This window comes from Phascolarctos cinereus, unplaced genomic scaffold, assembly GCF_003287225.1.
Source record: "Phascolarctos cinereus isolate Bilbo 61053 unplaced genomic scaffold, phaCin_HiC Scaffold_2;HRSCAF=192, whole genome shotgun sequence".
In the NCBI taxonomy this organism is placed as follows: domain Eukaryota; kingdom Metazoa; phylum Chordata; class Mammalia; order Diprotodontia; family Phascolarctidae; genus Phascolarctos; species Phascolarctos cinereus.
The window spans coordinates 214303058-214317385 of NW_027555625.1; the positions used below are offsets into that span (position 1 = coordinate 214303058).

The window sequence follows — 14328 nt, forward strand, 5'->3', positions numbered from 1 at the left end:
AGGTTCAATGAGTGGGGGTTTCTGGAAATGACTGTGGTATCAGAACAAAAGACACTAATACAGCTTTAAAAAATGATAGGTGGTTCTAATCTACTTTTGGTGATAGCAAAGACAGCAACATGCTGTAACGGTAAAATAAGAAATTAATCAATTAACTCAAAACATATGCCTCAATACTTGTACACTTGGGTTAACTTTTAAGTACAAATATTTTATAAAACTTCACCATAAATGTTTCAAAAATAATGTTAATTCCTTATATCTAGCTGTTTCATCATTCCAAGTGGTGGCTCTCTCACTTTTCTTGTTTTAGGGGAAGCCCTTCTCACCCTCTTATTCTTGGCAAGAGGTAAGTATGACCAATCCATAACAGTTACTGAACTTATTTTCTGCCCAAAGGAGTTTCTGGTCTAGCAGAATCTCCTCTTATCATTCTGTACTGTAGAAGTTCTTACACCAAGAGTTTTAGGTGCTAAAAGTAGATTTCTCATTTATAAGACTGATCCTGTTGAACTAATTTCCTCCCATACTGTTTTACCTAACATTATATTTTCACAAAATCCACTGACTTCATTAGGGTAGACATGTCTAAGCTAAGGAAACAGAAACAACCCAGGAGGAAAATTGGAAAAAAAAAGAGTTAAATCCTATTATAAATTATTCTACTATGCTATAGATTTAATTTTACTATTGTGTAAATCATGTTCCTCATGTATATGGTGACAGAATAACTATAAAATAGATGATAGATCTTTATTCCTCAATAGCATCGTGATAGGAGCCTTTTGTAATGGAAATTATTCCTAGATCTTGTAGAATAGTATGCTTCTTCAGCTACCAGCAGAACTTCCTTGGCAGTGCAATTTTCCCATGTTACTTATTACCATTTGTCTTTCAAGTCTACATTTCTACAGTTGGGAATTCAAAAAAAGGTCAAAGAGTAATATAGCTTCTCTACAAACCAAGTAGTCACTATATATCAATGAAGGCCATAATGCTAGGACTATTACATGCACTCAGATACCCTACAATGAAAAACAGAGAATTTATTAATTTGAAGCCTGCTTACAGAACTCCAATTCAACTTTATTCATTTGAACGGCTGAATGCTTATTCATCTGAAAGGTTATATGTAACAGTAATATGTAATTGAATGAAAATGTATTAAAATGCCTCATATTTTAATAAAAGGGCATCAGACTTGGTCAATATTTTCCTAGGCATTTCCACACTTTGGCTTTATTTATATCCATACTAGTATTAAAACTAATATGAACATTATAAAATTGATGTTAGGTTTTTTGGGGGGGTTTTCAGGATATACTAAATTATGTGCTCTCGGAAAGACAAATTTCTTAAAGTATATAAATCTTGAGTTTGAAATGTAAAATACAAGTTCATATATAGTAAGTTTATATATATACTCATATAATTCCCATTTTCCTCCACCTATATTTTACTGCTAGAAGAAGAAGGTGAGGGTTATTAGGGTGCTAATTCTCAATCAGGAAAAGGAAAATGTTAATTGCTTTTGGTTTGAAGGAAAATTTTCAATTATGCTGATTTACTAGTTAGTAGTCCTCATAGCTAACTCAAGAAGAGTTAACATTTGTGTGAATGATTTAACACAATGGAGAAAAATATAAACAATAACAATATATGGTCTACCTTCAAAGAGTTGATAAAATTGACAACCAAAGATGACAAAGGAAATCATGAGAGGAAAAAAAAATATTATCCCCTCCTCACAATTAAGGGACAGAGGAATCAGGGGGAGAAGAGAAGGCAAATGAGGGCAAAGGAAAGTAAAAGTGTAACGTAGCTTTTAAAAATACAGAAAGACATACAAATTATTTACCTGAGAACAGCCTCATCAAGCTCTTGTGGCCTGTTAGTTGCACCCATTACAAGGACTCTGTCATCTCCAGCAGACTGTACCTATAAGAGGAATCAAAAAATTTTTTTTATAAGTTTAAATAAAGTGATACAAAAGAATACATACAAATAATATATACTACACACAAAAATTATATTTCTAATTTTGGTTATTTAAAAAAAGGAAAATATTTATGTTAAAACAAATAAAGATCATGAAGAATACTTACACCATCAAATTCTATTAAAAATTCAGTTTTTAAACGTCTACTAGCATCATGTTCTCCTTCTCTTCTTTCACATAAAAGACTATCAACTTCATCTGCAAAGAAAACGATGGTACCATCATCAATGGCCAAACTACCCAAATCATTTAAAATTATCTCTATGTAATTTATTTCTTGTTTTAAGAGCTAAATGTTGCAAGTTATTTAACAGAGGGAAACAACTGAAGTCATGATGTAGTCTTTAACATGAGTTTCTTCTTTGAACTTTTCCATTCTGAATGATGCTTGCTAACTAGTATCCCTTCTCCTCCACAAAAATCCTATTCCAATGTCCTCTAGGGGCATAGAGATAAATTTGGGCTCTTGAAGACTCAGTCAACGGAGAATAAACTCTGTTGGGTTCTACCATGCTGAAAAGGTTTGAATTAACAAAATAGGTCTGCTTTTTAAAAAATGCTTTATTGATAAAATTTTCATGTCTGCTTTCCAGTTAATCTAAGTACAAAGAAACTCATTATCAGTAGGCTATGAATTCAACGGCCATAGCAATGTGTGAAACAAAAAAATGCACAAAATAACAAAATAACCCTCAATCTTGCTCTACTCTGACAGTCATCATGGCAGTGGTCAGAAATAATGCAGAGTGCTACAAATCAAAAAATTAAAACTGTCTTACAACAAAAAAGTTGTAAGATGATTAACATTAATTAGCTGTTGGTACTTTTAATGTGAGGTTGTTGGCCTATGACTGGGTGTCCACTGAACTGAAACTAAAACACTGATAACACTGAAAAGAATCGTATAAATACTGGCACTATCACTATAAAAAGAAATCAGAAGATATAAAATCACTGCAGCTAAACAAAAAGACTGCTCACAAATTCTTCAAGAATGAGGTTTTATGACACCTATAAAGGCTAAAAGAAATATAATTTCAAAGAATACCTGATCATTCTGCACTGCAAAATACATGAGGACCATTTTGCAAAAGGATCACCAAAGATACCGGCAACTTATTTGACAACCTCTGTCACAAATGATGTAGTGATAGAGACATTTATGGAAAACTTATTAAGTCCTTCCTAAATTAAATCACTATATACTTTTATACTCAGGGCTCTTTAATGCAAAGATGACCATAGGAAAGGACAGTGAAAAAATATGATGTAAAAATATGATTCAGAAATAAGATATAAGAAAGGCCGAAAACTCATATTCTGTTCAGAAATCACATGTCTATAAATTCTCTTCAAGAAGAGAATGATGAGGCTCTGGGCATGGAAAAAACTGAATGTCATAAAAAAAAAAAAAAGAAACTTTCCAAACCTTAATAGATAAGAAATGACTGGTTACTAATCTATAGTCAGACCAATGACTTGTTATAACAAAGGTGAAAACCCAACAAATTCAGAAGAATAAAAATGAGAAAAATACTATATCTTAATATTTTGCATCTGACCTACTTAAATAACCTACTGATGCATAAAAATGGAAATTAATGGACAAAGAAAGAGACTATTACCATTTCCAAAGCAAGTTTAATCAACACAGGTTAACTGCCACAGTGAGGGAACCAAGAGTTTAGAAACCAGCTTGGATGGCAAACATCTAAATATCCTTGCTATAATAGCTAAGAACAATACCAGTTTAGAACATACTCATCTGAAAAACAGAAAAAAACACATGTAATCCCAGTTACCAGGGATTATTGGGAGAATGAAGCTGGCAGATCTTTTGAGTTTGAGAATTTTGAGGTGCACTGGAATATATCAATCAGTGGTCTGCACTAAACTAGGTATTAATATGATGAACTCAGGCCCAGGAGTGGGCAGAGAGACAAAAATTATCCTAAAAAAAGCTGAATTGCCCTAGGTCAGAAATGACACATGTCAAAACTCCCATGCTGATCAGTAGGGAGACTGGGCCTATGAGTACTTCTATACTTCCATCCTGAGCAAGATGGGAAGACAGTACAGAACAAAGGAAAGGAAAGGACAAAGAAAGGACAAAGGAAGGAAAATGTAAAGAATTATATAGTTTCTATAACAAAAATGATAACAGAGCCAATTTGGAATCTAATATCATGCTGCTTAATGTAACTTGTGAGGTTGCAGAAATGGCACTAAAGAAAACAGAGATGGGAAAACCAAGAGACAACCTAGAGGGCACTGAGTGATCAACTCTTAAAGTATCAGAAAGAGTGGGGAAAAATCAAAGCTGTTATTATTACAAGAAAAGAAGAGAGAGGAGAACTTGAGAATATATCAGTAATGACTAATTTGTACATCTATTCTTGCAAATCTGCGACATCTTCATGAGAATTTACACACATAAAAGACATTCTTGATGAAGAACTAAGAAGAGAACAGGCAGGGTGCAAATTATATTCTGTGGCAGAAGACATTTTTATAGTCAAACAGTTGACTGAAAGGTAGAAAACTTAAAAATAACCCTGTTTGTTGAATGAAAAAGCATCTAGTCAGGCAGAGGAAAATGTAGCCTTAAAGGTCTCCTTCATCAAGATGTCTCCCAATCATATATTAAGAACATACAAGGTTCCCTGAAAGATGCAAAAATAGAGAAAATGTTGACTATCCTCTGATTATTAATATCAAGTGAGGCATAAAACAGGGAGACATATGCTCACCAAAGGTGTTTGTCACTGTCATGAAGGATGTCCAGTACAAAGTCCAAATGGAAGAGTGATTCCCTATAGATGAGGTCTTCCAGAAGCTCCTGTTTGTGGATGACATAGTGTTGGCTGCATCAAGCCCCATAACACTGCAGAGCAGCCAAAATGAAATCCATAATCACTCAAAAGAGTTTGGCCTGACTATCCAAGCAGGAAAAACAAAGTAGATGAAGAATTCATATTGACCAGCCTATAATACAGTCAATTGGATAATCTATAGAGCATGTCATATACTTTACTTGGCAAACATGGTAGATGGACAATGAACTGGACTTAGAATTGAACAGAAGAAAGGAATGGACAAGATTGCCTGTAGTGCTCTCAATTACTCCAAATTTCTCCATCTCATCTTTCTAACATCACTGTCTTCATAGTTATTCTACACTGTAAATCATAGAATACTATAATTCATGAGGAATCAAAATTTTAAGTCAAGGTTAATAACAAGATGTGTGGTGGAAAACATATTCAGCACATTATCAATAATAAACTATGTACCCAGAGCAATGTAAAGGATAACAGAAATTTCTGAACAGAAAAAGTGGTGGACCTGTTGTAAATTAGTTATAGATGGACAGCCTACATGCTGCATAGGTACCCATATTTTTATATGAGATCTAGATGGAGTTCCTTAGCATGTTGGGTGAATCTCTTGTGAAAGATTTATGGGAAGACATGAATAAGAGTCAAACAGCAAGCAAGAGTCTTCATAGGCTGTTATCTGTATCCACAGCAATGATACCACAGATCTATTTAAGTACTGAAAGAATAAGAGCCCTATCATATTTGGAGAAAGGGATTTCATGAATGATATTCATCAGCACAACATAGTCTTACCTATGAAAATTATAGAAGGCTGAAGTTCTCTAGCCACGGCAAAAAGAGCTCTTACCAATTTCTCTCCTTCACCTACCTAAAAACAAAATATTAAACATTTTGTTACACATTAAACTTCAAAATTATTCCACCTCTAATCATTTCTATGACTGCAATCTTAGGACAAATAAACCTGATTTTTCTCCTTTTGTTTCAATATAAATTTAGGGGGTAGAGAAAGAAGAAAACATTTATCAAGATTTAATTTGGGTTTGAAAATTGTTTAAAACAAACAAACAAAAAAACCCAATAAAGACAACTTCAGTTTTCTTCTCCCTTAGGAACAAATAGAATTTGGGATAGAGACACAGAGGGTAGGTAAGTATATAGAATAAGTGAATGATGTGTGTGTGTGTGTGTGTGTGTGTATATGTGTATATATATATATATATATACACACACACACACACACACACACACACACATACATACATACATACATACATACATACATATAAATAATTTTTTGGGGGGGGAGTAGGAGGGTAAGATGAAGGAAAATCCATCTTACAATGAATAATCCCAGTGAAACTTCCTGAAAAAGTCAGTGTCATAAACACCAACAGTAGGCAACAAATTCCAGGTATCATGAGTCACTTCGGCCTCTTGATTGAAATACTCCTAAAGTGCCAAATCCAGTCAACTTAGGCCATTCCCAGATGCCACAGTACTTAGTACTGCATAAGGAAACAAATGGTATAAAGACAAACCTAGCTGCCTCTTCTCCCTTCCTTTACCTGTTTCCACAACTCCATTACCATAAGAACTTGGTATTTGACCAAGGAGACTTGGCCCAAATTTATGGATACCCAATCTTTGCACAAAGCTGCTTTGATGACTATTTTACTTTACACATCCCAAGCAGAAGCTAAAGTGCTATTAGTGTAATGACTGCTTTTAAAAAGGCTATTCTAAAGGATTAAAAAAACCCTCAGTATACTAAGTCCTACAGCTCCTTTTTTTAAATTTTAACTGAGCTCACCTTTACAATTCCAAATTTGTGTCAGTTTTCAGATCCTTTTCTAATACCATCTTCTTTTGCCCCTGCTACTCTTCCTTTAATGAAGGAAATCCTTCTATTTGTTATACTGTTAGGTAATTGGTTCGTAGTTCATAAGGTGGTAAATTTGGTTTTTTATATAAATTAACAAGCTAATATTAGACTACGTGTATGCAAAATTGTCCATATTTAACATAGTAGGAAAAAATATGCGACTGAAACCTTTGTGAAAGATTTGAGGGATTTCACTTGATCACAAAAATATACACCAACATTCATATGTTCTTGCTAAAAAAAGCTAATGTAATCTTGGACTATATTAACAGAAATATATCATCTGGACAATGTGAAATAAATTATACACTGCAGAACTAGAAGGCACCTTAAAAAACATCTACTTCATCTACTTCAAAAACAGCCCCTTCATTTTACAAATGAGAAAAGTCAAGTCCAGAGAGTTTCCAAAGTTTTTCAGTTCCTCTATATTTTGTGCTACTCACACATTTGCAGTAACATGCCTAGTTCTGTCAGTTTTTAAGAGAAGTATTGGCAAACTGTAGTATCCTAAGAGGCTGGGAAACAAGGATAATGAAAAAGTCTAGACCCCTTGATCTCTGAGGAACAGCTAACGGAACTGGGTATGTTTAGCCTGGAAATAAGACTAAGGAGAGATATGGTGTGTATCATAAAAGGATATCATGTAGAAGAGAGTACATACAGTCCTGTTTTGTATTGCTTTTGAAGGCTGGATGAATAGTTAGAAAGAAGCAGATCTGGGTTCAGTATAAGGAAAAGCTTTACAATAAATAGTGCAGTCTAATAATCGAACAGGCTAACATGCTATCCTAACAGATAACGAGATTTTCTCCAGATATTTAAGCCAAGACTGGGGAGCTATTTATTTTGCCTCACTTATTGAGTGTGACATTAAATTGGCTGACGTCAAAAATCTTTGGTACCTTAAAACCTCTAATAAACATTCATCCAACTGAATTTGTAGAATGATTCTAAGAACACATTAGTGGAACACACTAGAACACACTAATCCAGGGTCAGAAAATGATTCTGCTGCTTTAATGACTCATTTCATTCACCATTGCTATAAACACTTAATATCTACAGAACTTATATGCATACCTTGATCAAAGAAGTCTACAACCAAAACCAGATCAACATCTAGGACAATCATAATATAGTATGATTTGAGGGGAACCAGAAAGGTTTTCTTCCTCAGAATTATCACATTCCCTGACCTGCCACCTATGGCTAAAATTCCGCCATTAGAGTTGATTCCTATGGCTTAATGCTTTGACTTCTATTAAAATCCAAATACTCTGGGAAAGCTAATATAGCATAAATCATCATTCACATATCTAAGTATGAATGAGATTAAAGTTTTTCCATCAAAAAAGTATAACCCTAATGCATATGAAGTGACCAAATTATCTTCAAAGTATTCCTCTTTGTAAGAACACATTGTTTCTAACTTATGATATAGACAGAATGTATTATTTTCACAACTACTTAAAAGTTCTTTTAAGTTCTGTTGGCTATTATGATTTTTGCCATGTTTTTCAAACTACCATAATAATTCCTAAAAGGTTTTTAAAATATTAAAACATTGGTGATTTCTGTAGTAGTTCACCATGCTAATTCAGGCTTGTATTACCTCTGCCCTGGACTACTGCAAAAACGTCTACATTTTTTTCTTGACTCAAGCCTCTCCCTACATCAATCTATCCTCCACATAACTGCCAAAGTAATTTTTCTAAAACTCAGGTCTAATTATGTCCCTCTCCTACTCAACTAAATCCAGGGGCTCCCTATTTCCCCTAGGATGAAATATTGGGTCTCCCAGTAGTCTTTGTGCAGTTTTAAGCAGTTAAGCTACTTAAGCTTAAAACTGCACCAAGACTTCCAGAATACACTGTATAAACTCTTCTGCTTTCACCTAAGCTCTTCACAACGTTGCTTCTTTCTACTTTTCCAGTCTTCCTACACCTCACTCTACAATGCAGCCATACTGGCAGACTTCACACAATACCTCCATCTTTCATTTCCATGTCTTTGCACTTAACTGTTCCCCATGCCTGTAATTAATTCCCTCTTCATCTCTGCCTTTTAAAATTCCCAGGTTTTTTTTTTTTACCACCATGCCTCAGTACCTCAGGGGCTTCTCCCTCCACCACTGTGGCCCCCTTTTCTCATTGGTCAGCTCTACTCAGAACCTCCATTTGGAGAAAGGACACAGATGAGTCATGCTTCATCCTCCAGACTACCACAATCCACGCCCCTACCATGGACATGTCCCCTCCTTAAATCCCTCCTACTTTTAAGCCCTCTTTTATATGTTATCTTTCTCCACTAAAAAGTAAGTTCCTTGAGGTCAGGAGCTATTTTTCTTTTTGCTTGTATCTGCATCCCTAGCACTAAGCAAAGGGCCTGACACAGAGAAAGGGATGAATTCAGCTTGTTGATTCAACTCAAGTCCCACTCTCCACACAGCCATTCCTGGTTCCTGTTATGGTTAGTGTACATTCTGCATACACTCCTATATGTACATATTAAAAAGTAAACTCCCTGCAAGTGGGGACTTTAGTCTCTGAATCCCCTGGTGTTTCAGCACTATGCCTTGCACAATGCAAGTCCTTACTGACTGACTGACTGAAGGCTGGAAGTAAAAGTCAAACTATCATATTCACAATTTTGCCTGGCATCGACCCTGTTAATATGTCTGCTGTGTAACATCAGACACTGCTACTCTTAAAGTTCTTGCCACTGAATATACGAATATCAAAATAAGCTCTTTCTGGAATATCATCACGGACATTATAAAGCAAATGGAGAAAAGACAAAAAATAGACATATAAATAACAGAAAGGAAATGAGGGAGAGACTTGGGAAGGTTATATAGAAAACCTGAGTACTGGGGTAAAGGGTAAGGGGGGTGGAGGGAGTCTCAGAGAATTTGGGTGCTTCCTTTCTAGTAACTAATATTATCTATTATTCCCTTCTTAGGATAAAAACAAGACTTTTATCTTGGTATTTAAAGCCCTCTGCTATCTGGCTACCACTTAGCTCTTCAGTCTTATTTTACATTCTTCATCTTTATGGAAGAAGTTCTGTTTCAATCAAACCAGACTATCAACTATTCCCTTTACAAGACATTCCATCCGTTGCATCTTGTATCTTTGCATGAGCAGGCCCCCATATCTCCTTCACCCCTGCTTCATAAAATCCTTAGCTTCCTTCAAAGCATAGTTCAGGTGCTACCTCTTACATGAAATATTTCTTGATTTCCTCCCACTAGTAATTAGTACTCTCTCCCTCTTGAGGATACTTTTCATAACATTTTACACTCATATTTTATATTTATTTACTTTGTACATGTTGTATTCTCTCAGAAGAAATGTAAGCTCTTTAAGGGCAAGGACTGCTTCATGTTTTACTTTGTATACTTGATGCTTGCACTTAATAATATTTGTTGAATTGAATGTTTAGAGGTAAAATGATTATGTTCCACAAAAGGGAAATATTAAAAAATAAACTACTTTCAAATCTATAATTTCTTGTTATATCTTTAAAGCAGGTACAAAATCCTAAGAAAACATTCTTACTTACACTATCATTATTAGTAGTATTTAATACATTAAAATTTGCACATTAACTTAATAAATATTGAAAGTAGTACTCACATATTTTGAGGTTAAACTTGCAGCACTTATATTAAAGAAAGTTGCATTGGACTCTGCAGCTACTGCTTTGGCCTTTAAGAAATGTAAAAAGCAGGTGTAAAGCCACATGAACATATATTAAAATAAGGATTTAAAGCATCACAATACCCTATTTAAACAGTACTTAATTTGGGATGTTAAAATAACAAAGATTTTCTAAAAATTAAATACATGATTACTGATATTATATCAAAATTATGATGTTTTTCTCTGTTATGCGAAAAGGGAAGCTTCCTGTCAGTCCTTTTGTTAAAAGGACTAGAAGGAAAAGAAGAGGATGATGGCTTTTCTCCTTTCTATTATGGGAATGGCAGCTTACAATAAAGGGAGTTGAGCTGCCAGCAAAAAATAGTGCCAGTTCTTTGTTCATTTCTCTTTTTTGCATAGACATCCAGGAGAGCAGAAACACCTGGAAACATAGCAGGAAAAAAGTCTTGGCAACTTTGACAACCAGGTTTCTGTATAATTTGAACAAATTTTTTTTAGTCTGCTAAAGTAGCTAAAAACTAAAAAAGTACTCAACACAGTAGGGTATATACAGCATATATATTGTTATTTGGTCCAGATGTGATGTCATTGGTATGGAGAACTTAAAACTTGAATATTCTCTCCACAGAGGCAGACTGACCATGCTTACAGAGTTGCCTGGAGTGACCAAGCAATAAAGTGACTTCCCATACTTGTATGTTTTAGAGGCAGAACTTTAATCCAGGACTCCTAAAGTCCAAGGCCAGTCTTCTGGCCACTCTGACATGTTGCTTATTGTATGCTTTTATATAAAGCCTGAATAAAATGAAAATTATTCCATTACTCCTTCCAGCTGTCCCAAAATGCATACTGAGCAGATTGCATGTTAGCCATTACGTAAATTTGTTTGTGAGGTCTTTAATAGAAAAGATGGGAAGCAGAAAAAACACACATCAAAAAGAAAGCTACAGTTATCCCTTCCACATCATGGGGGTTAGGGGTGTGAAGCCCCTGCAATCTGGAAAATCTGTGTAAAATTTTTTTAGCTCTCCTTTCATACCAGAGAAGATGTCTGAATTTTTTCTTTTCTGTGGTTTTTATAGTACTTTATTGTAAAATTTGGGTTAAGTATTTGGTCATAGGTTCTGTGTTGTCAGCTGGCCTTCACGTGTCATCTATGGCTTCCACAAAACTCCCCAAAAATTCCCATTTAATTTCTTATGGATTTGTTAAGGGCTGTTAAGGGGTCCTCTGAACTTGTCTTTTTGAGTTGTAATATTTTCCAGAAACACTGGACCCAGAGCATGCAGTGTGTCATGGATGAAGTCCTCCCCATCCCCCACCCCTCCCCCAAGGCTGACATAATTTGCTGTCTGCACCCCAAACCGGATTCACTGTGTGTCCTTGGGAGGCAAGGCAGGTGTTAGACAGCCTGTACCAGACTGAGGAAAATACTTATGTAGCTGGGGTCCTTTGCAGATAAGCAGACACTCCTATCTTTGTAATCTAGCTGTTCCCAAGGGAAAAGAAATGAGGCTTTTGCCATCACCTAGCTCCTCCTTTTCAGGAGGGGTTACTGCACCTTTCCCCTCCCATGCCATGCCCCTTCCTGTTTTCTCCTCCTTTTGTGGTACTGTAATCAACATGCAAAATTCTGTAAGGATTGCAAACTCTTTGGCTTCCACATGCATAGTCATTTCTCTTGTAATAAACCTGGTTTTCATTTAAGTCTCGTGACACTGTGACTGCCTGTTGATATGCCGACCCTTGATATACCGAAACCACGCTCAGGAAAGTCAAGATGTGGAAGGGATAACTGTACTCAGTTACAATTAAGGAAAAACTATCGAATACTACACAGCATGCAAGTATTAAGAAAAATATTTACTATTGATTCCCCAACTCATTTATACAGTTCTCTGAGGAATGTAAAAACTTTCTTATCAGTTAAATCAGGACAATAATATTTGCCTTATGAATCTCATAAGGTTATTATGAGCTAGTTTAGGCACAGGACATTAAAGTGATTTGCCAATGATCATACCACTAAAGAAGGAATAGGATGTAGTCTAACTCATAGTCTAGTCCTTTTTCCATTACCCCACAAAGCCTGTCCAGTACTAACATTATTTTACAGCTATCTACTTCAACATTACTAAAGTTTCTGGATAGTGATAAATCTTTTATAAAGAAAAATCAGAGAAACTATCTAGGAAAGAAAAATGATTTCTAGAATATATTTCTATATTTCTCAAATATAGAAGATTCCAACACATAACAAGCATTTCTTACCAGCATAGTTTTTCCATTTCCAGGTGGGCCAAACAGCAACAATCCTCGAGCTGGAGCTCTAAGCCCTGTGAATAACTTTTAACAATACAAGAACATATTTTAGTTCAAAACTTTGTTCTACAGGTAGATGAATATCACTAAATCTGGGGAAATGGTTATTAATGAAATAGAAAAGATAACTTTACAAAACAAGGATAAACATTTCCTAATTATTTTCATTCAGACATAAGACAGACAACATCAGAATTTGAAACCCAGGCAGATGTTAGCACAAAGAATAATTAGAAAGAGCAATCGGTTTCATTGTTTCTTTACTGAAGGTGAATATGGCAGAAGAATTAACTAGGCTAAAGTAAAGCAAATTTTCTAAGTACAGACATAGATACATACAAATTACACAAAAGACAACTAGGAGATATTGACTCACATTAGAATATCATTGACTAGAATTGCAAATTTATTTGCAAGTTAATTGTACAAATCCATTCGTGCCTCTACCATCTTCACCCCCTTCCTTCTTTCCAAGCCCTATCATCCCAAACCCTAACTCCTCCAGGGAGACATCCACAATGATCTTGTCCTGCTTCAAAATTTCAATAGCACTTAAAAAGTTCGAACCATTCATTTGAAATCCAATAGCACAGTGCATTATGGCATTTACTTCTATTTTTAATGCATTCAATTATTAATTTTACCTCTTATAACACTATTTAAGTTTTTTTATAATAATACATTTATACTATATTTTAAGTTGCTTATATTCCCAATTAAACTGTAATGTCCTTGAGGGCTACACACTATGGGAGATTAAAAATGAGTGTGAGATTTTCCATCTGCAAGGAGATTACCAAGTGGCAGAAAGAAAAATAAATTAGAAAGAAAAATAAACAAATAATTATTAAGGTGGGAAATGATTACTACTGTTAGAGAAGTATATATAAAAAGATATAGAGGATAATGAATAGAACACTGGACTTGGAGTCAGAAGACCTGAATTTGAATTTAAATATTTACTAGTTGTGAGACCCAGGGCAAGTCACTTCTCTAAGACTCAGTTTCCTCATCTACAAAATGAAGATAATAATAGCACCAACCTCACAATATTATTTTGAGGACATAACAACAACAGCTAACATTCATATAACACCTACTATGTGTCAGGCACTGTGCTAAGTGCTTTACAAATTTATTAATCTTATTTAATCCTTGCAACAACCCTAGGAGATAAATCAATAATACATGAAATAACATATGTACAGAACTTTGCAAACTGTAAAGGACTATATAGATCTTAGCTATAATTAATTATAATCACTCATACAGGAAACCTTTCTAAGGGCTGAAAGAATATAGAAAAGCTTCAATGAAGAGATAATCTTTAACATAAGTATATAAATTAGCAGGAATGGCAAAGGGAAAAGCTTTCTAGGTACAGGGAACAGAATGAGGTGGTGAAGTTAAATGTTTTAGGGATGAGCTGTTTGGTTGAAGTTTTGATTGACTGTATGTGTGTATGGCTACATTCAATTCAACTCAACAAATGTATCTTATATTCCTGCCACCTGAAAGGCACCAACAAGGTGCTAGGAACAGGACAAAAATTAAATAGTCCCTGCTTTCAAAGAGGTAGAATGTCACAGATGGGGAATACTAAATAGGTTGGTT

At 34.9% G+C, this 14328-nt stretch overlaps 1 protein-coding gene across 4 annotated transcripts in view; it reads right to left on the bottom strand.

Moving 5' to 3' along the window:
• The window catches only part of SPAST (spastin), a 93331-nt gene that overhangs the window by 14868 nt on the left and 64135 nt on the right, over positions 1–14328 (bottom strand). For all 4 annotated transcript variants that reach the window (XM_020972367.2, XM_020972366.2, XM_020972365.2 and 1 more), the window contains 5 exons: positions 12664–12738; positions 10366–10437; positions 5632–5707; positions 2106–2197; positions 1859–1938 (listed from right to left, as the gene is read on the bottom strand). In XM_020972367.2, the coding sequence (XP_020828026.1) occupies positions 1859–1938; positions 2106–2197; positions 5632–5707; positions 10366–10437; positions 12664–12738 (395 nt within the window). The remainder of the gene's footprint in view (positions 1–1858; positions 1939–2105; positions 2198–5631; positions 5708–10365; positions 10438–12663; positions 12739–14328) is intronic.